The sequence below is a fragment of the Falco punctatus genome, assembly GCF_963210335.1.
Source record: "Falco punctatus genome assembly, chromosome: 13".
Lineage (NCBI taxonomy): Eukaryota > Metazoa > Chordata > Aves > Falconiformes > Falconidae > Falco > Falco punctatus.
In genome coordinates, this window is record NC_137593.1 from 29,242,550 (window position 1) to 29,266,600 (window position 24,051).

General features: G+C 58.7%; 2 protein-coding genes across 4 annotated transcripts in view; both read left to right on the forward strand.

Moving 5' to 3' along the window:
* The window catches only part of LOC308072874 (diacylglycerol kinase beta-like), a 39,229-nt gene extending 34,822 nt beyond the window's left edge, over positions 1 to 4,407 (forward strand). For both annotated transcript variants that reach the window (XM_080410387.1, XM_080410386.1), the window contains 4 exons: positions 1,432 to 1,633; positions 3,140 to 3,260; positions 3,351 to 3,411; positions 3,979 to 4,407. In XM_080410387.1, coding sequence (XP_080266513.1) covers positions 1,432 to 1,633; positions 3,140 to 3,260; positions 3,351 to 3,411; positions 3,979 to 4,077 — 483 coding nt within the window. In that variant the 3' untranslated portion in view covers positions 4,078 to 4,407. The remainder of the gene's footprint in view (positions 1 to 1,431; positions 1,634 to 3,139; positions 3,261 to 3,350; positions 3,412 to 3,978) is intronic.
* Positions 4,408 to 4,528: 121 nt separating this feature from the next.
* On the forward strand, positions 4,529 to 23,229 carry ETV5 (ETS variant transcription factor 5). 2 transcript variants are annotated; one of them, XM_080410388.1, is made up of 13 exons: positions 4,529 to 9,494; positions 9,994 to 10,130; positions 10,286 to 10,373; positions 10,524 to 10,571; positions 10,685 to 10,735; positions 15,890 to 16,019; positions 16,157 to 16,414; positions 18,200 to 18,459; positions 19,198 to 19,257; positions 19,736 to 19,804; positions 20,183 to 20,352; positions 21,144 to 21,245; positions 21,428 to 23,229. In XM_080410388.1, the coding sequence occupies exons 1-13, from the start codon at positions 8,555 to 8,557 to the stop codon at positions 21,647 to 21,649; spliced, it is 2,535 nt and encodes an 844-aa protein (XP_080266514.1). In that variant the 5' UTR covers positions 4,529 to 8,554; the 3' UTR covers positions 21,650 to 23,229. The 2 variants fall into 2 exon arrangements, with proteins under 2 accessions (XP_080266514.1, XP_080266515.1); XM_080410389.1 differs by lacking the exon at positions 4,529 to 9,494 and having other exon boundaries at positions 9,693 to 10,130.
* The last annotated feature ends 822 nt before the right edge of the window (positions 23,230 to 24,051 follow it).

A 24,051-nucleotide genomic window follows, 5' to 3' on the forward strand; every position in this document is an offset into this window, starting at 1 on the left:
ATGCTCAGCTCGGCCAGGCCTGGGATGTGTGGTCTGTCCCATGAGGAATCAGAGCCCTCTTGCTTGGTATCCGCTGCACAGAGCGTTAAGGTCTTTTCTCTTCCTACAAATCATAATATCATTAAGATGTATTGAGAGTGAAAGGATTTACATCCTTTACAAGCTTTAGACAGCTCTTCGCTCCCAAAGCAGAACATTCCTGCCTTTTGCTTTCAACGCAAGACTAAAAATAAGGTCTCGGAGCATCAGGGGAGGCAGAGCAGATATGAACATACAGAGATGTTTGCTGGTGTGCACACCCAGCTCCACATAGGTGCAGCCAGCATGCTCAGCACTTGCCCAGAGGGTATTATAAGTAAGCTCAAGACCTTCGCTCTTTGCTAGAGGGGAAAAAACTGGAGTCAAAGCAGCAGCACAGCAGCAGGGGTTCATCAGCCCATTTGCATTCCTCTCCACGATGCAAGAGAGGGCATAAATGCTGTCACATCACCAAGGCAAAAAATGCGCTGGCATTTGCTGAAGCGTAGCATGGCAGGTAGAGAGCCGATACATAAAGGAAAATACAAACGCTCTAGAAAAAATACAGTTGAACAAGAAAGTGGCTGCTTCCTCCAGAGGTATCTAGAAAGGGGATCCAGTGTCATCTGGGTAGTGTGAGAGTGGGAAAATGTGAAGTTAAGCAATGCATTTCCATGGCTGCTGCTTCCACTCCTGTGGGAAAGCCACAGACAATGGATATTTTACCTTTTACAGGGAATTTTCAGGTGGGGCAGTCCCGCTGTGTGACAGTGAAGCCTGGGATACCAGTTCTGTGTGTTGGCTTGTGGTTTTCTCTCTAAAAACTGACTGCTTTTCCTCTGACACCTTTCCTATCATTTCCTTCCAGCCTCATTTCTAGTTTCCAAATTGCCCTTGAAGACAAACTGGTTTGAGTTGCCCTTTGGGCAGCCAAACTTTCTGATTCTTTGGAGTCAGTTTGAACAAGGGGAGGTGGGGAAGCGTGGGCTGGAGGTGCTTGAATGGAGGTTGCTGTGGGGCCAAGGTGGTATTGCCTCCTATTTTGGGTCACAGCACCGAGCCCAGCCAAGGTTTTTTGCTGTCTCATAGAAATTTGCTTTTTGAACCTGCCATCTCAGACGTGTAGTAAAATTCATATTGAAGTAACAGGGAAAGCAGTGCAAGGAAGGCGAGGTGGTGGTTTTCAGCCCTAGAAAAGCCAATCCGGGTGGTATTTGTTTGCCCCTCCTGCACCAGCTGCCCCCAGGCTGCCAGTGCCACCCTGGGGCAGGTTTGTTCTGGGCACGCTGTGCTTGGGGAGCCCCGTTCCTTTGTTCCGTGGGTGGACAGGCGGGGAGAGGAGGCTGGGTTTCATGGTGCTGGGCACCAGCTCCCCCCAACTTCATGGCCGGACACTGCCCGTATGCCTGGCAGTGCGATGGGACCCTGCTAGACCTGAGCAACGCGTCCCTGGAGGGCATCGCCGTCCTCAACATCCCCAGCATGTACGGAGGCTCCAACCTCTGGGGCGAGACCAAGAAGCAGCGTGGTTACAGCAGGCTGGGCAAGAAAGCACCGGAGAAGCAGCATGCCACGGTGGTCACCGATGCCAAGGAGCTCAAGTTCTGCGTGCAGGGTGAGCCGTGGGGCCTGGCAGTGCACGGGGGGTGCGAGGGTAGCACGGGGGAGCTGGGCAAATGCCACTTCTGGCTGTGGCTCTGTGCAGGTGGTGCTACAGCAACAGCACTGGAGGGGCTGCCGTTGGCTCGCTGTCTTTTGAGGTGCCGGGGTAACCCCAACAGCCTGTCCAACCAAGGTGGCGAAGGAGGGTAGCTCTGCCCACCTGGGTATGGCCTAGCACTGGATTTTTTGGAGCTGGTTATGCCGTGCCATGGTGGCCAGAGAGGACGTGGCTCCCCTGCCCTGTCATCCACCTCTCCCCCCGGCCTCTGGGGATCACGGCTCGGGGGTGCCCGGCTGGGAGCTGTCACCTGGAGGCATGGGGCTGGGCAGCCCCGGTGCCCGCGGGCTGGCAGGCAGCCACGGTAGGGCCGGGTGCCCGCTGCTGCAGGGGAGGAGTCGGAAGCGGAGCTGCAGAGCTGGCACCGAGGGCTTTTGTAAGCATCTTCTCATACTCCGCCACAGCACTGCCAGCCTGGCTGCAGGCTTTTGGGAAGCGCACAGTACCCATGCTGTGCCCTGGCCAGCACCTCGCACCCACTGCTGCAGCCGCCGGAGCCGTCCCCACTGGCACAGGCAGGGTGCAGGCAGCCCGAAGTGCTGGCAGGGTTCCCCAGCAGAGAGCGGTGGGTTAGAAAGCAGCCAGCAAAATAGGCAAAAGCGCCTGTATTTTCCAGTCGCCACCTCCTGCAGCCCAGGGCTGGGGCAGGAAACAGCCCCCCTGCTGCATGACTGCCAGGACGGTGGTGTCACCGGCCATCCGAGCCTGTCACCAGCTGTCCCTCGCTGGGTGAGCCTGTGGGAATGGGCAGCAGGGAGTGGGACGGAGCAAAGACCAGTTCCAAATGCGGTGAGAGGCAGTGGGGTCAGTCCCCTGGACACATCCCCACTTGTGGGTAGGTAGGAGGGTGTTGGAGGGGGTCAGAGGGAGGTTCCCACCAGGGGTGAAAGAGGACCCTGAAGGGAGTGAGAGATGGAGCGAGTTGCCCCATTGCTGGGTGCCTTTGCTGACAGCCCAGAAGAGCAGAAGGAGCTGGGAAAAGGGGTGATATCCCGGGATTTGAGCAGATCCCTCCTGGTGAGGGTTCCAGCGTGCATCCTGGCTCCCGTGGGGGCTGCAGTGCCCCAGGGCATGCAGGAGGGGGTGTCTGACACCGTTTCATACAACACTGCAAACAAGCAGTCCGAGGGCTGGGTGCGGGGATCCAGGCTGCCACCCTGCAGCCATGGAGGACCAGGTGCTGTTTCAGACCAGGAGTATTTTTGCACCAGAGACTTTGGACAGCAGCGTTACCCAACGCTGCGAACACCCAGCTGGGTGGTCTCAGGGTATGGGGAACATTGGGACACATCCCCACAGTGCCACAGCAGCCCCAGTGTGCTGGCCCTGATGTTTCAGATGACAACGGAAGGCAGGGGATCCCTAGGGATGGGGGGACTGACTCAGGTCCCTCTCTTTCAGACCTCAGCGATCACCTCCTGGAGGTGGTGGGGCTAGAGGGTGCGATGGAGATGGGGCAGATCTACACGGGGCTGAAGAGTGCTGGGAAGAGACTGGCCCAGTGTTCATCCGTCACCATCAGGTATTTGTCCCCATCCCAGTTGAGCACCCGACCCAATGGCGCAAGCTGTCGCCTGTGTCACCCTGTGTTCCCTCTCTTTGCATCTTGCAGGACATCCAAACTGCTGCCCATGCAGGTGGACGGGGAGCCCTGGATGCAGCCGTCCTGCACTGTGAGTCCCCAGGGAGGGGATGGCTCTGCCACGGGCAGCCGGAGTGGGCAGGGGCCAGCGGCACAGTGGGCAGCCTCAGCTCCCCGTGCAGTGCAGCAAAGCCTCCAGAGCTGGAGGGAGGCTCCTGCGCTTGCTGGTGGGTGGCCGCAGAGCTCAGCCACCTGTGACTCCTGTCTGTGCCCGTGCTGGTCCTGCGCTCATGGCAAGCCATAATGGGAGCTGCGGGGACATGGACATGCTTTTCCCTTGCCGGGTGGGTGGGTGCAGCAGCCTCACTTCCTGGTGGGGCTGCAGGGGGGTCCCCCACCATCCAGCAGGCAGTTTGCACAGAGGCGAAATCCTCTGCCCGTCCCAGCATTGCCTGGGTGTGATTCTGAAGCTGTTACTCCTGTGCAGCAAAGCGTTTAGCAACCTGGCTGGGGGGCAGCAGCAGCTCCTCACCCCGGTGCTGGGTGCTGAGTTGCCCCTGGCTTGCTCAGGTCGCTCCCCGGGGTCCCTGGGCTGGGGATGCCCAGGAGGGCTCAGAGCCTGAGAGCCCCTTACTGAGCTGGATTTTTCACTTTTTAGGTCAAAATTACACATAAAAGCCAAGTGCCGATGCTGCTGGGCCCCCCTCAGAAAAGCAGCTTCTTTTTCCTGAAGAGGAGAAACCGAACCCGAGATTAAGCAGTGTGTGAGGAGCTGCGGCCCAGACCGGACAGCCGCCCGCTGTGGGGTACCCCCAAATCCCCACTCTGTGGCAGGGAGAGGAAACACCCCCCTAGCCCAGCGAGGATGATTTGTCCTGGGCAGGTCTCAGAGACTCCTTCGCAAGCACCACAAGCTCTGGGCAAAGGCCGGCAGACAAGTGGGAGTGTTCCCTGGAGCAGCACTAGGACTGGGTTTTTTTTCCCTTTATTTAAGTAACCCCCGCCCACCCCGGCAGAGCTGCAAATGAATGTGCTCCTAGGAAAATGCCAAGCTTCACTTATTTATTTTTAATCCTCTTGAAGGACACTTGATGTTTTGCTGCACTGGCTTTCTGTCCACCAACCCTTGCGCATTGGAGAAGTTATTTATTTTCTTAGCCTGGAGGAGATGGTCTCTGCCATGCCTTCCACCAGCATTTCTGGGATGGGTTTTAAGCAGGTGCAAAGACCGTGTTTGCTGCCGGCCCTGGGAGCCTCAAGGTGTGGGACAGCCTGGGGAAAGAGGGTGCTTGGGCCATGGGGTCAAGCGTGGGGTGGATGGGAGGAGACCATGTTTTGACAGGGAAACAGCAAAACCAGGATTTTTGGGGCAACTGCTGATCCTGGGAAACCCCTGTGTCCCAGCTCTGGGCTTCATGTTCATATTTATGTATTTATTCAGCAAACTTTGGGGGGGTCACCTTTTTATGAGCCCGGGTTGGATGCAAACGCCACCTCCCGTCTCTGCTGGCTGTCCCCCACGGCACTTCCTTCCACGTGGACTTTCCTCTCTCCTAAAGCCTGCCAGCCTTTGCTGGGGGCTGGGGACTCTGAGGACCGACATCTAGAAGCTCTTCTTACTTGGCAGTGTCCCCCCCACACCTTTTTACACGTGCTTCGCCAGGCTGATGCTCTCCCAGTGGCCGGTGCTGCGTCCAATGCTCCTGAATGGCTGCAGGGCATGGGGGTGAACTGTTGCACCTCAGTTTCCACACGGCCAGGTCTCCCCACAACCCACCCTGGAGCTGAGGAGCTATGCAGATGCCACTGCCATCCCCCTGCCTGCATGGGTGCCCACTGCTTGTCACCTGGCTGCTCCTTTTCGCCTCACCCAGCCAGCTGCTGCAGCCCAGCTGGGATGCACAGGCAGGTTGCACTGGTGGCATCACCCCTGTGTCCCCCACTAGGCATGTGGGGACAGACGGCGGGATGCAGCTTCTCCCCAGAATGTGGTGGGGACCAGAAAATGGAAAAAATGCATGGAGGCTGTGGTGGCTCCCAGAAGCTGGGAGCTGGCAGGACTGGCCCATAGAAGGGGCTGCTGGTTGCTTCTGCAGGCCCCTGCTGCTCCCTGGGGTGGCCCTGCGCGGGGGCATGCCCGGCTCCCGGATCAGCCCCTGCTCCCAGGCAGCTCCCTCCGGTCTGGTGGAGGCCGCTGTGCCGCTGGGAGCAAGCCGGAGCGGTGTGCCCCTGTGGGTGTCACCGGCAGGCAGCAAAACTGCTGCTTATCCCCTCTGTGCCCCTGCCACAGGGCCAGGAGTCCCGGCTGGAACAAACCACCCTGTCCTCCCCGGTGCCCCAGTGCCCAGTTCCTCCTTGAACTGCAGGTCCCTATGCGATAGCATCCCCCTGGCAGTGCAGAGGGTGCTGCCATCATTATGTTTCAGAGTGAACAGAGAGCTGGAAGGGAGCTGTTTGTCACCCTCCCCAAGCTCTTGTGTGAGTTTGAGTTTTAGCTTGGGGCTGTTTGTGACAGCAGCCGTAGGGCCCTGCCGACATGGGAGGAGGTGGCAGTGCCCCGGGTGAGCCCCAGCCAGCCTCCAGCCCGTGAGTTGCCCTCTCAGCTGGGGTGCAGGAGGAGGCTCCAGTGGGCTGCCACAGCCCCCTCTTGCCCTGCCCTCAGTGCCAGCACTGGGCAGGGCAGGGGCAGGCTGCGGTGTGATGCTCGGGGATGTGCTCGGAGCACCGGTGGCTGCTGAGGAGCTGGGGGGAACGAGGGGGAGCGTGGGCCTGGCCAGTGGGCATGGAGATTGCCGCAGCCATGACCTGCGGATGCGGGTATGGGCACGCTCTGCCTGTGGTGCATAAATTCGCCCTTGTCACCCTGGGGGCAGCGGTTAATGAGTAGCCAGATGAAGTGTGGGAGCTGGGCCAAATAACCCCTGGGTCCCACGAACCAGCAGCCTTCATTGCCCCAGCCTCTCCCCAGGGGCAGTTGTGCCTCGCAGCCCCCACGCTTGGGGAGGGTGAAAGAAAAAAAAGCCTCAACCAGCTCTAGGGCTCTGCAGGCAGGTGTGGTGACAGGCTTGATCTCTGGGGTGACAACACGAGGTCAGCAGTGTTTATAGCAGCGGGTTTGGCTCCATTTTGCTGCCCGTTCAGCCTTGAGCCAGGGCTCTATGATTAGAAAGTGCCTGTATTGAATGGGCAATGGTTTTCCCTGGTGACCTGCTCCTCGCACCCAGTCATGGCTGGCCAGGCTCTGGGCAAAGAGCAGCGCTCTGGTCTCTGGTGCAATTTGCTGTTGGTGGTGGCGGAGCCGGGGGAAGCAAGTGGGCACCGTGCCCGTGCCCGCAGCCATGGGTCTGGCAGCGCGCTGGGGGTGAGGGGCACTGATTGGAGTTCAAAATCAGGGCAGAGCACTCCGACAAGTGTCCTGAAGAGCACGGGGAGCCCAGGGCCACCGCCCTTGGCCAGTGGGACAATGAGATACCAGCACCAGTCTGCCAAGAGTGGCGGGCTCCAATAGAGCCATTCCCTTCTGGTGATTAGGGAGATGGTCCCTGCCCACCTCCCCCAGGGGACACAGCATCGATCCACTCCCACTGTGCCGAAGCCATGGTTCAACGGGCCTGGCAGCTAACAACCTCCTTAGTCTAAGGATGCAAAAGTCTTCAGCCCAGGAGGGGACCTGCAGGGGCTGGGAAGCCAGCCCAGCTGTCCCGGGCTCTGGGGAGGAGTATGCCACGGAGCTGAGGGGCACTGAAGGCTCTGAAACCCCTCATCCCCCTCAGTGTCTCCTGGCTCAGCCCCATTCATCCCCCAAAGGCCGCGGGATGGAGCAGAAGCCCCCAAACGCACACACCCCCCAGCCCCACGCCCTGGTGCCAGTGTGCAAGCACCCTGCTGAGCCAGTGCCATGCTGGGGACCCCCATTCCCGTGGGAGCCCCAGCCTGGCGCCAGCCCCGTCCTCCTGCTGTGTGTGTAGCTGTGGTTGCCTGCATGGAAATGGCGTCCCTAGCATAGCGTGTGTTGCTGTGTACACCTGGACCGCTGTGGGCTTGCCTCAAATAAAGATGGTGATGAAATACCCGGCTGATCACTGGGGTTCCCCAGTTCCTGCCAGGTGCAGGGTCCCCACCTTCAGGAACTCAAACAGGGGGTGCCCAATGTGGGGCACAGGGGCTGAAGGAGCGTTGTCAGTGGCAGCATGATGGAGCAGTGCTCAACAGGAGCTGCAAACAGCTAAATTTGGAGCCTGCAATTTTTTATTTTTTTTTTTCCCCTGAGTGGGCTCTAAATTTAGCAGGCACCGGTTGCCATCCCTGCCTCCCAGCCCTGGCTCTCCAGGGCCTTCGACTCTTCCCAAGGAACCCCTGAAGCCTCCCACCCACCTGCCCCACAGCTGAGCTCGGTCCGCATCGCCTCTCTCTGTGCCAGCTGGCAGCAAGATGTCCTGGGGTGCTGAGCAACCTCTGCCGGTGTGGGGCCACAGCTGCCTTGGGGCGCCGGTTGTGCCCAGCTCTGCGATGACCCGGCTCGTCCCCCGCAACCCGCTTTGCTCCCCAGCCCAGGTTTTGTGACCTGCCCACCTGTGTGTCACCTGCTAATTTTACCAGTGGGTGCCGGTGTTCAGAGGGGAAGTGAGAGCCCAGCATCCCCTGGGGGCAGTCCCCGGGTGGCAAGGACACCTTGTGCCCTCTGTGTGCTTCCCCCCACCCCATGCAGGCACTTGGTGGGCAGTGTATCCTGGCAGCCTCCCCCCTCCCCATTTCACCTAGAACACGATGGGAGACAAGCTACCTGCCATTACCAGCATCGTCCCTGGCAGGTGGTGTTACGGCCCTGAAGGACTCTGGGAGCTGATCAATGCCCCAGCACTGACAGAGAATTTCCCAGCAGCAGCCTGGAGACACACTCGGCAGCTCTCCCAGGACAGCAGATGCAAGCCCATGACCTGATGCTGAGGATTTCAAAATGGTCAGGACAGTCCTGTACCGACAGGCTTCCTAACCGCTGAGCATCTTCCCAGGATCTGAGCAGAAGGCTCCCATCCTTCCCAAGCTGAGAACTATCCCTAACGCCAGCTGAGCACTATCCCTTGTTTTTCCCTTCTCCAGCAGTGATTTCCCACTCTCACTCCACAACAACGTGAAGCCTCCACACAGTTCATTTATACTGTGCAAACTGCTGCTTCTTCCATGAGCAGCCACTGGCAGGTCTCCATGGTGGGTCTCACCACCTTTGGTTACAGATGGGGAAACTGAGACACTTGACAGAGCAACACCGGGGCGGGAGGCCTGGCAGGAACCCACCAGCACAGCTCTGTCCTAAACTTGTTTTCAATCCTCTGAACTATTTGGGCTTGGTCTGCAAACCTGCTCAGGGGGATCCGTGGCCAGGGCAGCCCCAAAGCTCCTGCAGGTGGGAACTATTTTTCCTATGGCCTCCTCCAAAGAACCCTTCTCAAAGGCAAACCTGGCTCCAGAGTGCCTGCAGGGGACGAGCTGTCAAAGCTGCAATCAGGCACGGGTTAGCCCTGTGCCCGCAGGTAGACCCGTGTGATGCCACCTTGCTGGGGTCAAACCGCCTCCCAAGAAAGCAGAGGGGACCCCATGGCCTGTGCAGAGGACCCAGGTCCAGCCCACCCGCAGAGGTTGCTGTGCGGCAGGTTCTTGGGCACGGCGTGCAGGGTGAGGCCAGACCCGACCTCCTGGGCTGTCCCCCCAACCCCTCGAGGCCGCCCGCCAAACCTCCAACTCCTACCCTGGGCAGGGCCGTGGCTCCTTTAAATCCTGCGCGGCCCCAGCCCCACCCGCCGGCCTCTTCCCCCTTCTATTTTTTTATGAATGAAAAACGTTCTCGCCGGAGTCATGCAAATCACTTTGCGCCCATTGGACGTCTCCACCCCCGCCCACCCGGCCTGCCTCAATGGTGCTCGGCGGAGCGGCGCACGGGCGGGCACGCAGTGGCACCGCAGCCAATCCGACGGCGCGGGCAGCCGAACGGCGGCTCCCCATTGGCGGGCGCCGAGGGTAAACAAGCGCGCGGGGCGGGGCGCGGCGGAGGCCGCTGGCTGGGGGCTGTGGGCCGGAGCAGAGCAGCAGCGCGGTGCCCGGGCGCGGAGCAGCGCCTTACCCGGCCCCGGCTTCAGCGGAGCCCCGCGGCGGCGGAGCCCGCGGCGCCCCGGCCGGGTACGGCAGGGCCTGGCATAGCGGGGCCCGGCGGCAGGGCCCGGCGGCGGGGCGCGGCCGCGGCCGCAGCCGCAGCCAGGGGCGGGGGCGGTGTTTATGAATGGCGCGGGCCGCACGGTGTGAATGGCGGGGGGGGTGGGGTGGGGGAGGGGGGGCGCGCGAGGGGGAGGGGAGGGGGGCGGAGTTTATGAATGGGGCGCGCGGGGCGGCGTGGGAACGGGGCTGGCTGCGGCGCGGCCCTGCAGCGCAGAGCACCGGCAGGGGCGGGGGGAGCGAGGCGAAGCGTGCGTGGTGCCGGCCCCGGCCCCGCTCCCCCGGCGCGTGATGTCACGGCCGTTTCTATAGAAATTGGGTGACATCACGAGCCGGGGGGCTGCGACCCGCCACGGCAGGAGTGGGCCGGCTCCCCGGGGAGGCGCGGCGGCCCCGCACCCGCACCGAGCCAGCCCCGGGGGCGGCAGGGGCCGGGGCCCGATCCTGACCCCCATCTCCCCGCCAGCCGCGCACCTGCCGGGACCCGGGCCGGACCCCTCTTCCCGGGCCGGCGTCGATGCTGAGCGGGCCGGGGGCACTGCCCGCCTTCCCCGCACCATGGACGGCTTCTACGACCAGCAGGTTCCCTTTATGGGCCCCGGGGTAAGTTTGCTCTGTGCTTCCCCCCCCCCCCCCCCCCCCCCCCCCCCCATCACCCTGTTGGGCACCCCCCACCCATCCCCCAGTTGTGGGGACACCCCCATCCCCATCCCCGGAGGCTGCCACCCTCACGGGCTGCTGTGCCCTGCCCGTTGCAGAAGGCCTGCACAGAGGAGGGCCGAGGCCGGCCGGGGTCCGATAGGAAAAGGAAATTCTTGGAGACTGACCTGGCCCACGACTCCGAAGGTAAGGCAGGGCTGGCCCGAGTGGCCGTGGCCTCGCTGCGACCCTGTGAGACCGCTCTTCTTCTGTTTATCAGTTTAGAAATAACCCTGCGAATAATGGCAGTGTTATTTATTCTTCCATGGAGCGCATAAGTCTTTCACTCTGTTCCAGAGCTCTTCCAGGATCTCAGCCAGCTTCAAGAGGCCTGGCTAGCTGAAGGCAAGTCTTCACCTCTGCCTTTTGCCATGTAAAATGGCTCTGTGAGCATTTTTTTTTTTGAGAACAGAAAATGCCATAAACCCACTTATTTTGTTTGTTTTTTTCTTTTTTAGCTCAGGTCCCTGATGATGAACAATTTGTCCCAGATTTCCAGTCTGACAACTGTAAGTGATTGTTTTGGGTTTTCATTCTCTAGGGCAGGGGAAATGTTTGGGTGCCTGTGCAAAACCTTGAGCTGAGTTTGGAGCTGCTTCCTTGGGAAAGCAGTTGTTGCTGGGGCTGAAACCATGAAATCACAGACTTTTGGGAGAAAGCACGTGTGGTTCGGGTTCATCGAGATGAAACTTGCAATGCCCTGTCTTTTGTAAGTGGGGAAAATCATAGCCAAATGCATGGAAATTCTCTAACTGATCTCTGGGCTCCTCTGAGACTCGCTGCTTGTTCATAGTAATGTTGATTTGCTTATAAATGCTCCTTTTCCTTTTCAAGTGGAAGCGAGAGCCCGTGCTGGGCTCCTTGGTTAGCCACAATCTCTGCAGTTTCTGGAGCTTTTTACAGTCCAGGCCCAGCGCTGTTGGCAAGAGTGGACCTGAGTGGTGAAACTTGAGCCGCTTTAAGCAGCATTAATCACTGGCAAGGCAGCGTGTTTAAAAGGAGGCCAGTGAAAATGCAGTCCCTCTTGAGTTGCATAAGAGCGAGAGTTGGTTCTGTGCCGCGGTCCATTGCAGGATGTGTTAGTGAGGGCAGGGGCTGGTGAATGGCGCGTGGTGCTCATGCTCTGGGGCACTGAGGGCTTGGTTGGAGGAGAAGGGGGGATGGGGGGGGGGCATTCAGGATGTTTTAAGTCGTTACCTGGCAAACAGAAGTAGTAGCTTGGTGTTGGTGGCTGGGTTTTGCTGCTGAGCCAGACAGCTACAGGACTTAAGGTAAATCAAATTTAGCCTGCAGTCGAACAGATTTTTCATTCCAGCTTTGTCACAGCATGCAGCAGGGTATCTTCTCCTACAGTAAATGCATGTTAATTATTGCTCTTTGATTACTTGAGTGGGAAGCTTGCCATTAAACTGTTCCAGACAGCCCAAGTTTCAGATGCGCTTTTTTCCTTGTCTCCCCTGAGATAAAAGGCGAGCCCAGAGTCAGAAACGCAACTGGCTGTTGACATCCTAGCGCAGCCCAGCAGCTCTCGCTTGGAGCGGTAAAAACTGCAGCATGTGTGGGAGGGTGGCTCTTAGAGCTGAAGCTGTTTCCAGCGCCTTTTGGCAGTCTCTTGTTTCCTTGTAACCTGAAGAGCTCAGAGAGAAGAGACAAACTTTTCTGGGTGATCCAGGAAAAGGGCAGGGGGTGTGGGGGGTGGGGGGAGCATTTGGTTTAGACTCTTAAAATGTTCTCCTGACTTGCTCAGCCTCTGCAAAGCTGGCATTGAAACAACTTTGTCACTTGAAAGGAGATCTCCCTGCATGACACCCTGCTGTAATAACCTTCCTTAACTTTCCAGGGGAAAGAAAGGAAAGGTTTCCCTTGCTGCTGTGGAAGGGGCTGTGCCAGCTGGGGTGGGGCTCAGACTGCGGTGAGGGGAACAGGGAGCCCGGCTCTTCCATACCAGCACGGGAGAGAGTCTAGCTTACAGCTTTCTGACCCGATCTTCTCATTTCCCTCTGGTTCCGAACCATGTGTGGTGTAAGAAGAGAGGGATGAATCTGGCACAGCCTTCCCCCTGCACCTGCCTTTGGCTAGCAGGGACATGCTTCTTTCCTGGGCTGGGGGGGCCACATCGGGGTTCAGTGTCCGTTAGCTCCCACGGGCAGGTAAATCCTTCGCTGGTCCATATGGATGTTTGCAGGCATGCGTTGGACCATTCCTGCAGTTGTGTAGCTCTGTGCCCTTTCCCTGAGGAAGCTGCTGCTCTCTTTTATTCCAGGCAAACCAGCTCTATCTCCTGCCCCGTGGTCCTGGCATACCCAGGGCCAAGCTTCCTCAGCACAGCAGCAAAAAGGGACAGATCAGGCTCAGTTTGGACCCTGTTGTCATGGGGAATGCTGCCATGTGTGCTGTGTTGAGTGTTGGAGATGCTCGGGAACACAGCATCATTCTCACCTTGCTAAAAAACCCTCATTGCATGGCAGCTGCCCGCAGCTCAGTTGCTGCCTGCTCACCGTGCCCTATTCTGTAGCTGAGGTCCCTGGCAGACGTGGGCTTAAAGTTGGGGCTTGGCAGCAAAATGCTGTAACACACCAGAGTGCGGTGGGTCGTGGTGTTGGGGAGGAAGTCCCACTGGAGGGATGGAGAAAGCAGGGCTTCTCTGAATAAGGGATGTGTTGTTCTCTGCACCCTGGACCGAGCTGCAAGAGCACCAGATTTGGTGCTTATAAGCTACCCGAAGAAGTGGCAGGTCCTCTTGGGAAGGTGAGGAGGCTGCGGGTGACTCCTGCAGAGCTCACCCTGCTGCCCAGCGTGCCATGTTGCTTGGCCGGGCATAGATGTGGGTTTGCCTGCGGTGCTGTCCTAGGGGAGAGGGTATATGTACAAAGTTGTATCTTGACCGGTTGTTTAAATGACTGGGAAGTGATGGGATCATGCTGGGGAGATCAAGTGCTGTGAGAGGCTTTGCCTTTTGCAGGGGTTTGCTCCCAGGGGACTTGTGGCCCCCTGCACAGGTGGCGTGTGGCTAAAGCCATGGGCAGTGCAGGAGTGGGGTTTCTTGCATGCCAAAATGAGAGCAGGAGGTTTGTTTCTAAGGAAGGTTTGTTTAAACAAAGGAAAGCAAGAGCCTGGCTTCTATTTCTGGCTCTTCTCCTGGTGTGACCTTGGGTGCGTCCTGTAATGCTGGGGGATGGAGGGGCAGGCGCAGAGCTCGGCTCCCAGGTGATGGCTTGAGCGGGTGCCAAGGTCCCCAGCCAGTAGCTGGGCTTGAAATGGTGGTTGGGTTGCCTTCCCCATGGCTCGGGCAGCGGGTGCCACTGGCAAAGCCAGCTTCTTCCAGGCTTGGCTTCTGAAGAGGGAGCAACCTGCCCTGTCCCCCACCAAGGATTCCCTCACAATTCAAGGCCCTGAATGGCTTTGAGGTGTCACGTTTCCCATGGGAGACCTCTTGGCTGAAGATGGATGCTTTGGGCATCTCCACCTTGGCTGGTGGTATGGCACGGAGGGTGTATGCCTGAACGGCACACCACCTCCCCCCCATCTTCCCCTCCCAGTTATGCTGCCTTGGTTGCCAAGCACGCATGGCTGGTCCCCTTGCCTGGTCTCCCCAGGTCCCTTCTGTCCCTGGGCGCTAAAGCAGCCCAGAGAGGGGTTGTTGGGCACCCACAGTTGCTCTTGCTGCTCCTGTGGCTCAGTCCTGGTGTGGGTGTGCCGAGGCGTGTTCTCTGGCCCCGTCTATAGTTAAGCTGTTCCCCTGCCTATTTGTACATTTATTTTTTTTTTTTTAGCCTTTAATTATGGTGCTGAGCACAGGACCGGAAAGGTTAAAAGTGCTTGTGCACCCAGCGTGCCTTAGAGGCACTGGGTGTTGAGGCAGGGCATCTCCTTCCCCAGGAACCCTCCTGCCACCTTCCCTGCTCTCCCTGCCTGGCTGCTCGCTGCTGGGGTCCCAAGCCAGCTCCTTCCTCCCCAGAGCCACCGGCCTCTGTGCCCCCTTGGCTCCCGCCACCGGGCGCTCTGGCCCACGAGCTCGGCGGCGTGAGCGCATCTCGCCCAGCAGCGCCGGCCAGCCCCGCGGTGTTTGTGTAAGGAATCCAAACGTTGCACTAAGTCTGGGCTTGGCCAGCTGGTCTCAGTTAGGATCTTAAGGCTTGTTTCCCTTTTCTTGAATGGCAGCTCTAAGCTCTGGGGAATTTCCCCCCCCCCCCCCCCCCTTAGCCACATGAATGGAGCGCTCCAAACTGTTTGTGAATGGAGGGTGGTGCCCGCTCGGAGACTTTTTTTTTTTCTTTCTTTTTTTTTTTTTTTTTTTTTTTTTTTTCCCCCAATGAATAACCAGACCCCATTGTACGACTGGCGGAAAAACAACCCGCTCCAACAACACGGAGCCTGTTAGGGAGAAACATGCTCGCGATAGGCAGCTGGAACCCTTCCAAAGCCAGTTCCCCTTTGCTTTCCCGTGGCTCGTGGGGCGCCCGGGCTTTGCCGCCGCTGCGCCGGCCCCCCGTTAAGGCTAGAAATGCTGAGAGTGGCACAACCTCGCCGTGGGGGGAAGGAGGAGGGGGATAAATCCGGCTTGGGAGCGGGTGGAAGGCGTGTGAGGGGCTGTGCTGGCTCAGCGCTGGGCTTTGTGTTTCAAATCTTCCGGGGGGGGGGGGGGGGGGTATGCCCTTGGTACCAGCTGTGCTGGGCCCTTGCCGGGGGTGGGGAGGGGCACTGGTAGAGAGGGGAGTCAGCAGCTCTTTAAAGGTTTTGACAAATTAGGGGAGCAGCTAATTACCTGGCAAGCTGTGAACAGTTGTCCTGGAGCTATTTGCTCCTCTCTGCTGTGTTTCGGCTTTGCATGAAGCTAATATTCCACTTCCGATTAGTCTTGGCTCTCCTCTGCAGGCACTATTTAGGTAAAGATCTTTGAGGCGCTTTCCCTTTCCTAGGGCACCTGCTTTTAGAAATTAATTAGGTTAAGTATATATTACTAGGTTTAAAATTATATATAGCGAGTGGGCTTGCAGGGGGCTGGGAAGGGTTTGGTTTTAGTGGGACCTTTGGCACTTGAACTCATACGATTGTGAGACCCTGGGACTGGGTCCTCTTGGATTACTTTGGCTGGGGGAAGGTGGATCCCATCTAGCTGCTTGCTGACTCTCTGGCCAGCTAATCGGGAACTGGGTATGTTCCTGTGAGGGCGAGTGGGTCACTGTGTCCTGCTTGCAAGCTCTCAGAGCTCCAGGCTGTCAAGACCCCTCGTTCCTCTGCCTGTGATGCCTGGGCTCATCTCACCTCATTGAGGGGCTTTTGGCCCAGCCTGGGCATGTGTCTCATCCATGGCTGTTGTCAAGCTGCCTGTTCCCCTCTTACCCTGTGCTGTTCCCCTCTTGGATCCCAGTGGGAAACATCTCCCCCTCCGTGAGCAATGTCTTGGGCCAGTGGGACTGTCCCAGCCCTGCCCATCCCTGCAGAAGTCAACCCTGCCACTCCAGCTTGTCCACCAGCACGTCAGGGTCTGCTTGGGCACCATCCTGCCATGGATTGGTTGCCTGATGTTCCCAGGGGGGTAATTCAGCACCTGATTCCGAAGCCAAGAGCACCCAAGCACACCAAGCTCCCCAGGGGTCAGCACCCCCCACACACACCCCTCCTGTGTGGGTGAGCCTGTATGCTCCTCTGTCTTGTTGCAGTGGTCCTGCATGCTCCACCTCCGGCAAAGATCAAGCGGGAGCTGCACAGCCCTTCCTCGGAGCTGTCGTCCTGCAGCCACGAGCAGGCCCTCTGTGCTGGCTATGGGGACAAGTGCCTCTACAACTGCTGGTAGGTAGCATGGGAGTGGCTGCTGCCTTCAGACCCCTTGGGTCGCAGTGTGGGGACTAGTCTTGCTTGTCGCTCTGCCACACAGAGATGTCCTTGGTAGCGTCACCATCAGCCCCCGGCCCCTTTTCCCTCCACAGTGCCTATGACAGGAAGCCCCCTGCCGGGTTCAAGCCATTAACACCGCCCGCCACGCCAGTGTCTCCTGCGCACCAGGGATCGGCCCTGCCGCCGCCGGCCTCAGCTGTGCAGGCAGCTGCCCATGGGGCGGCGGCGGCCCCGGCCCCGCACCCGCTGCAGGAGCAGAGGCAGCAGACCTTCGCCGTGCCACGGCCGCCTCACCCACCCATGCACATGCCAAAGATGATGTCTGAAAACCAATACCCCACCGAGCACAGGTAAGGCTTCCCCTGCCCAAGCGAGCACTGGTGACTTGTGGGTGTTTATGGAGACTTACGCCCTCTTGAAATGGATCGGTGGCCTCAGCATGGGGAAGGAGGAGGGATGTCCGTCCCTTTGTCCCCATGCTGCGGTTGCAGACCTTGGCCAGGCATTGCTGCCTGGGATCCCCTGTAAACCAGTGTGGCAAAACTTGCTGCTTCCCACTGAGATCTCGTGGCTTTTTCTCCCCATAAGGCAGCCGCCTCCTAATGCGGACCCGTTCTTCCCAGCCCCAGGGACACCAGGCAGAACCTTTGCCTCCACCTTGAGAAAGGCGAGGCAGGCAGAGGCTGCCGCCTGCATCCATCCCTGTGGCAACGGGTGATGGTGCTGAGTCAGGTCTCCTGCTCTTTTCTCTTCCACCTGCTGCAGCTCTGCCATCCAAGCTGAGCCCTGCTGGGCCGGGGAGCTGCAAGCATCCCTGTCCTGCCCCCGAGCACCCTTGGGCTGAGGGTTGCTCCTTAGCTCCTCTGTGCATCACGTGACATCCCTGTGATTTTTGGGGCTGTGGAGGGAGAGACCCTGCTCCCTGCTTCCTCTCAAAGTTGTGGTTTCATCTCCCATCACCCCTGTGTCCCTAGAGGCTTTGCCGGTCCTCTCCTTCACCCCAGGCTTGCCCATGTTATCAGTAGGTGGCATGGCACAGGTTGCAGTCGACCTCCAGCTTTGCTTGTGGCCTCCTGGATTCCCTTTGTGGTGACGGCTGCTTGCGTGTCCCCTGTGGGCACGGGGCCGGACATGGCAGCCCAACAAAGCCATACAGCTGGGCCGTGGAATCTCTTGTGATGTGCCCGCAGTGGGCAAGCATCCCTCCCCAGCAAAGCAGGGCACTGCTCCAGGCAACCTTCAAGCTATGTGGGGGGCTGGCCGTGACCCCTTGGGAAGCGCCATGCCAGCGTGGGGCTTGGGTTTCACTCAGGAAGGGCAGAGGGACACGGCTCGGAAATGGAGTAATCCCAGCCCGGCAGCTGGGAGGGCTCCAGTTACAAAGCCAAATGGTGTATGGCTCGCTGAGAGGAGCCAGGTGCGGAGATCAGAGATCGCCTTTCAAGGTGCTGGAGGACGAGGGGATGCTGCAGCACCCCCTCGAGATAGTCCTTTGTCCACTGCCACCAGCAAGAGACCATGCTGGGACTCAAGCCGGTGGTGGCAGCACCCCAGAGCCAAAAATAGTGCTCCCTGCCACAGAGTTCAAGGTTTAATCCCAGCTGCACAGGCGGATTAGTGGCCGGCTGGAGCTGCGGAGTAGATTTGGTTTGCATAAGCGCCTGCCTGGGTGCATCATTCCCCAGGCCCCACAGCTCTGCCCACCACACCGGGGGGAGGTTTTACAGGTTTACAGAGATATTACTGTCGTGGGCTGGGGTTTGTATCCTGTCCCCACTCCTATCCACATATCCCCACTGCAGCACCACGCTGCCATCACCTGAGGTGCACAGCACTTGACCGTGGTGAACCACGTGCTGTCCTGCTCCTCTGGCAGGGGGTCTCCAGTGCTTGGAGGGGGCCAGGGCTCTCTTACAGCCCACTTGGTCCCCATGGGACAACTCCTCGTGGTGGTCATGCTCCTGAGGAACTGTCCTAGCCTGCTGCGGGTGGGACACAATACCACCCAAAACCACCCAAAACCACCCTGGGCTGAGGGCACCGAATGAGCATGAGGGTCCTGGTCTGGGGTGGCAGCATGCTGGCAGGGCTGACCTCACCACCCCTCGGTCATGCTGTGTCCCTCTTCCCTCCAGGTTTCAGAGGCAGCTGTCTGAGCCCTGCCACCCCTTCCCACCACAGTCTGGGGTCCCAGGGGACAGCCGCCCCGTCTACCACCGGCAGCTGTCGGAGCCCCTTGGCCCTGCTGCCCCCTGCCCCCCTCAGGGATTCAAGCAGGAGTACCATGATCCGCTCTATGAGCACGGTGGCCCCGGCCTGCCTGGCCCCCCTGGCCACGGCTTCCAGCCCCCTGTGGGCATCAAGCAGGAGCCCCGGGACTACTGCATTGACTCAGGTGGGTACGAGCTGGGGAGGCAGCTGGATGCCCGGGGGTGGTGCGGGTTACGTCAGCAGCCGGGGTAGCGGGGCCATCTCTGCCATCTGCAGCTCACAGACAGCGTGGCAGGCACAGGGTTGAGCCTCGGGCAGCAGGTGCCGCATCACCCCAGGGCTTCTGCAGCGCCCGGCTGCTGCTTCTCCTGGTTTCACTGCCCCCCTTCCTCTTTCAAAGCAGGAGGGATAGAGCAGGCATTCACCAGATGCTGCGTGGCGTGGTCTGTGCCATAGCCGCAGGCTGGGGTGCCCTGCAGTACCCGGCGGGTCCCCCTGGAGCCCTGGCCTGGAACCAGCTGTGATTTCTGGCTGCTGGACCCCACCAGCATCACGGAAAAATCCTCTAATCGCCTTAGGACCTAAAAATACCCTGACCTCGGGATGGAGGGTGGCACAGCTGAGCAGATGGCAGGGGAGGCGCAGCGATGCCTCCCTTCCTGGAGGGCCAGAATAACATAGTGAAAACCTGAGCTGACTTACACCTTTCTGCCAGCGCTCATTCCAGTACTTCTGCCCTCCCAAATTTGTACTGGTTTTCCCCAAAAGTTTTGGGGGTAGGGGCTGGGGGTGGGTGCGGTGGTTTAGGGGGAGATGCCTGGACTTGGCTGTAGGATGTGCTGAGGGATGGGAAGATGCTGCTGAGTGCTTGTTGGGACCCACAGGATGCATGTCCTTAATGCCACCTTCATGTCCCTCACAGAAGTGCCTAACTGTCAGTCCTCGTACCTGCGAGGGGGTGTCTTCCCCAGCAGCCATGACGGTGAGTGTGCCCCAGCCTCCTCCCGCTCATGGGCATCCCTGGTGTGTCCCATCCCATCCCTCTCTCAGGGTAGGCAGACCCCCCTCGTGGCTGGCAGAGCTGCTGGGCACCCTGAAAACGTCCGTGAGGGCCCACAGGCGAGCAGCACCCGCGCTGCTGCTAAAAATAGGGCCTGTGCCATGCAGCCACCGGCCCCCGCGAGTGCGCAGCACTGCGTTGCATAAGCTGGGACAACGTGGCCAATGTCGCTGCTGAGAGTTTTGGTTCCCCCATCTCCCCAGGGTGAGAGGGTGCCAGCGCTGCATGGCATTCACCTGGCAAGCCAGTGCAATGCCACTGAGATAGCTGGGGATGAGTCTGCTCGTGGCACTGGGGGATGGGGTCCTGGTGCTGGACTGGGCCAAGCCAGGGTTTTTCTGGGGTCTGGCTGGGGTGGTAGAGGGGCCCTGTGCTCACAAAAAATCTTCTTCCTCCCTAGGATTTTCATATGAAAAGGACACACGATTGTATTTTGATGACACATGCGTGGTACCAGAGAGGCTGGAGGGTAAGAATTCACCCCCAGAGGAGGGCTGGGGGGTGACCAGGGCTCATGGAAGGGAGGTCTGGGGCCAGGCTCTGCAGCAGTTGGCTTTTAAGGCCATGCTGTGCTGGCATGCTGCTCTTGAGAGCTGCAGGGCATTGTCCCATGGAGCTGCTTGGCATCACTCTCAAGCCCTGTCCCTGCCACCCACCCTGTGCCTTGCCTGCATGCAGCACCATCCCCACCACCCCTCCACTCTCCAGCCCTGTGGCCTGATTCTGCACGGGGGTGTCCCACACAGGGGTGAACCCAATATTGCCGTACATGTCCCCTGATGGATGGCACAGCCTGGGAGAGGGGCAGAGCCAGGGCGTTTAGTCAGCTGTGTCTCGGTGCGGGCAGGTAAAGTGAAGCAGGAGCCCACCCTGTACCGCGAGGGCCCTCCATACCAGCGGCGTGGATCCTTGCAACTCTGGCAGTTTCTGGTCACCCTCCTGGACGACCCCGCCAATGCCCACTTCATCGCCTGGACTGGCCGGGGCATGGAGTTCAAGCTGATCGAGCCTGAAGAGGTACAGGGGCACCTGGCGTGCTGGGGCTGCAGCCCTGGAGTGGCTGGGGGTGAGCCTGGGGCGCAGGGTGGGGGAAGACCCTTCCCACACAACACAGCAGCTCATGCTCACTTGAAGTGAGACACAGGGGCAGCTTTTGAAGGCAAAAAGGGAAAAGCCAGCCACCCATCCACGCTCAGCAGCTGTACAAATTTGCCTTTAATCTCCTCTGCTGCCTGTTGGCACGACACGTGCTTTGCTCCTGGAGGTGTCGGGGGTCACCGGCCTCTGTATGCCTTGGATGTCTTGCTGAGACCTGCACTCAGCCACGGCTGTGTCCCTCCCAGACGGCTCCGATCCTTTGCCCTGGGTCCCTGGTGGCAGCTCTGTGCTGTGCCCGAGCCCTGCAGCTCTGCAGGAGGCTGACACAGAGGAAGGAGCTGTTTGGGCAGTAATTGAAAGCAGCTGTAGTGCTGAGCTGCGCATTGTGGGTAATTACCCATAATATCTCTTATGCAGTGCATGGAAATTGTGGTTTTTTGAAGTGTCTTTTTTGGCAGGCTCCCCTAATCAAATGTCTTTTGATTCATCCCCCGGTTTGGCAGTGGCAGCATTGTGGCAGCCAGCGCTTGGAGCTGGAGCTTTGTCACAGCAGGCGGGGAACTGCTCTGGGACTGTGGTGACATTTTCACCTCTGTCTGCTCCAGCCCCCAGAAACAAGCCCCTGCCCCATGTTTCAGTTGTGATTTCCCTCAAGGATCCAGGTCCAAGCCCTGGCTGGAGCCTTTACGGTGCTGCCTCTCTCCCCACAGGTAGCACGGCGCTGGGGCATCCAGAAGAACCGACCAGCCATGAACTACGACAAGCTCAGCCGCTCCCTGCGCTACTACTATGAGAAGGGCATCATGCAGAAGGCGAGTGACCCCGTTGCCACGGGGAAGGGGAGCCGAGGGTGTCACCATCCTCTGCTGTCACCCCAACGTTCTGGGGCACAGGAGGAGTGGGGCTAGGTCCAGTGTCCGTCATGCTGTGTGTGTTACTCCCTGGGCAGGGGGGAGGGTGCAAGGCACCTCTCATGCCCTCCTCCTCCTCGCAGGTGGCTGGTGAGCGGTACGTCTATAAGTTTGTCTGCGACCCTGATGCCCTCTTTTCCATGGCCTACCCCGACAACCAGCGCCCTTTCCTGAAGACGGAGCCAGACTGCCCGGTGCCCGAGGAGGAGACAGTGCCGCTGACGCACTTTGAGGACAGCCCAGCGTACCTCCTGGAGATGGATCCCTGCAGCAGCCTTCCCTACGCGGAGGGCTTCGCTTACTGACTCGGCCAGCTGGCAGAGCCACGAGCACTAGCGCATCTATGTTGGGCAAATACGGTTTTCTAAAAAAATACTTGTTGCTGTTCACGAGGAAAAAAAAAAAACGAAACAAACCAACAAACCACATGCACGTGCACACAAATTGGAGGAATCTAAAATGCCCCGTGTGTGCCACTGCTGAATTCCCACCCTTACTGTCCAAGGGCTAGTGCGTAGAACTGTCTGTCGCTGGCACCTCCTGCCAAGCATCAGCATGATGTTTTGGGGTGACGGGAGCTAAAGACGCAGTCTCTGACCTAGGCCCCGTTCCTCGCAAGCACCGCGAGGACTGATGGCTCCAGCAGCACCCCGGGACTGGGCTGAGCCAGCATGGCTGCCTAGCCAGTTGTCACGACAATCTGCTTTGCATCAAGCACAATCCGCGTAGCTGCCTTGTGTGGTGGAAAGGGCTTTGATTTGCACAGAGGAGGGATGCGGGGGAGCCACCTGGGCCAGCACCCCGGGGCTGATGTGCGCAGCACCCTACCCCAACCCCGAGGAGCCTTCTGCCTTCTTCCTGACCCTCTCCTCCCTGCCCCACTCTCGTGATATAACCTGAAATAATGCTTTCCTAGCCCCTCAAGGTCCTCTCTGTGCCCCTCTTACTCCTCAGCTCTGGCTGCGGGCCACGGGTTGCATTTCAAGGGAGGGGAGACCCTGACATATCTCCCTCCTTTTTTTTTTTTCTTTTTTTTTTTTTTTTTGATGTTTTAGCAGGAAAAAAAAAAGTTTCTAAACTGATTTTTGTAGATTTTTTGTATTTTAAGGTAAAGCTATTTTTTGCAGACTGGCTGCTGTTCCCAGAGCCCCTGAGGATGCCCCCCTCCGGCTCTCCTCCTAGCATGCTTGTGGGGGGAGCCCTTGGTGCCTGCAGCTCCCTGGGATGGTTGCTGAAGTATCTGGTCCACTCCATTTCACTGCTCGAGTCCTCTTTCCTGGGGGAGCTGGGGCTGAATACCGGTGCCAGCTCAGCTGCGCTCTCCCCTTGCTTGGCACGGCCTCGGAGCTGGGCTGTAAGGCTGTGGTGGGCAGGGAGGGTGGGGTCCCTCACCCCCCTCCTGGGTACCCTACTTCCCTCCAGCTCCCTGCTGCACCTCTTACCACTCCGTCACCACTCATATATCCATATCTGCCTATCCCCCTACTTCCACTGGCTACATGTTTTTGTTGTAAATGCTGTATAGGAATTTTTTTTTTCTCTTAGTTAGCTTTGGTTGAATCTTTTTTTTTTTTTTTTTTTTGACTGATTAATTCTTTTTTTTTTTTTTTTTTGGGGAAGTATGAAGATTAACTCTGGGTAGACTCGGTTGCTTTTGCCATGGTGGCTGCCGTGGCCTGTACCTGTGGGGAGCATTTGGTTGCGGGAGCCCAACCCTGGGGACAGGGTTTTAACCATTTGCTCAGTATGGCAGGTCTACAGTGCAGAAGGGGTTAATCTGAGGACTGATTCGAAATAACCTTTACTCGAGCAGGGCTATGTATCTCCTGCAAAGCTGCATTACATTCTGTACTGTGTACAATAAAGGATCTTGCTTTCTGTTCCTCCCTGGGCCTCTGCTTTGCCTGTGCCAGGGGCCGTGGCCTGGGCTGGGAGGCAGCCCTGTGTCCTTTGTAGGAGCTGGGACCAGGTAGGGGTCTGGGTCACCAGGGCAGGGCTGCCCTCTCCCCAGGCTTGGGGCTGTTGCTCTGGCATCTGGATGCTGCTATGGCTTTCACAAAGCCAGTCTGGTGAGAGGATCCATTTGAAGTGGTGCCATGGTTTAATATTGCCTCTTCCCGAGGGTTTCTCAGCTAGCGGATCTGGCTGCCTTTTGTCTGCTTTGCTCTCCCCTGGAAACCCAAGCTCCTGCCATCAAGCAGGGCTAAAGCTGGTGGGGACCCCTCAGTGTTGTCACCCAGGGAGGAAAGCCCCTTCAGGAACATCTGGCAGTAGTTCTCCAGCATTCACTGGCCCCATTTCTAGGCTGGGAAATATCTCCATGGAGCAGCAAGGTCTGCGAAAGACTGAAGGAGGTGGGTATAGGGCAAGGGCTGTTCCACAAGGACTTGACTGTTGAAGGGTCTGTGTTTCCCCTCACAGGCTGCAGAAATTAGAATTGCCTGGTCACGATGGCCTCTATTTTAGTTGGTCAAAGCAAGTTGAGCTGGGTGTCTGTGGGCTCCCAGCCCCATCCCTCTGCTGGGTGGTGGCATGATGCTGCTGGAGACACTGGCAGCTCTTCTCTTGCAGGCTGTTTTCACAGCCCAGGCAAACTCCCTCCCTAGACATGACAGTGGAGAGATGGAAGGTTCTTATGTGCTGTGATGCTCTTTATATACTGCACCTCACCTCAACCCACACCTGGCCACCAGCCATGTTGCTAATA

Excerpts from the sequence above, each read along its gene's own strand:
- ETV5 (XM_080410388.1), top strand. The coding sequence starts at position 8,555 with ATGGGGAAACTGAGACACTTGACAGAGCAACACCGGGGCGGGAGGCCT. Across the intron at positions 10,131-10,285 it reads TTCCCTTTATGGGCCCCGGG|AAGGCCTGCACAGAGGAGGG; the intron begins GTAAGTTTGCTC and ends TGCCCGTTGCAG. Across the intron at positions 18,460-19,197 it reads GGACTACTGCATTGACTCAG|AAGTGCCTAACTGTCAGTCC; the intron begins GTGGGTACGAGC and ends TGTCCCTCACAG.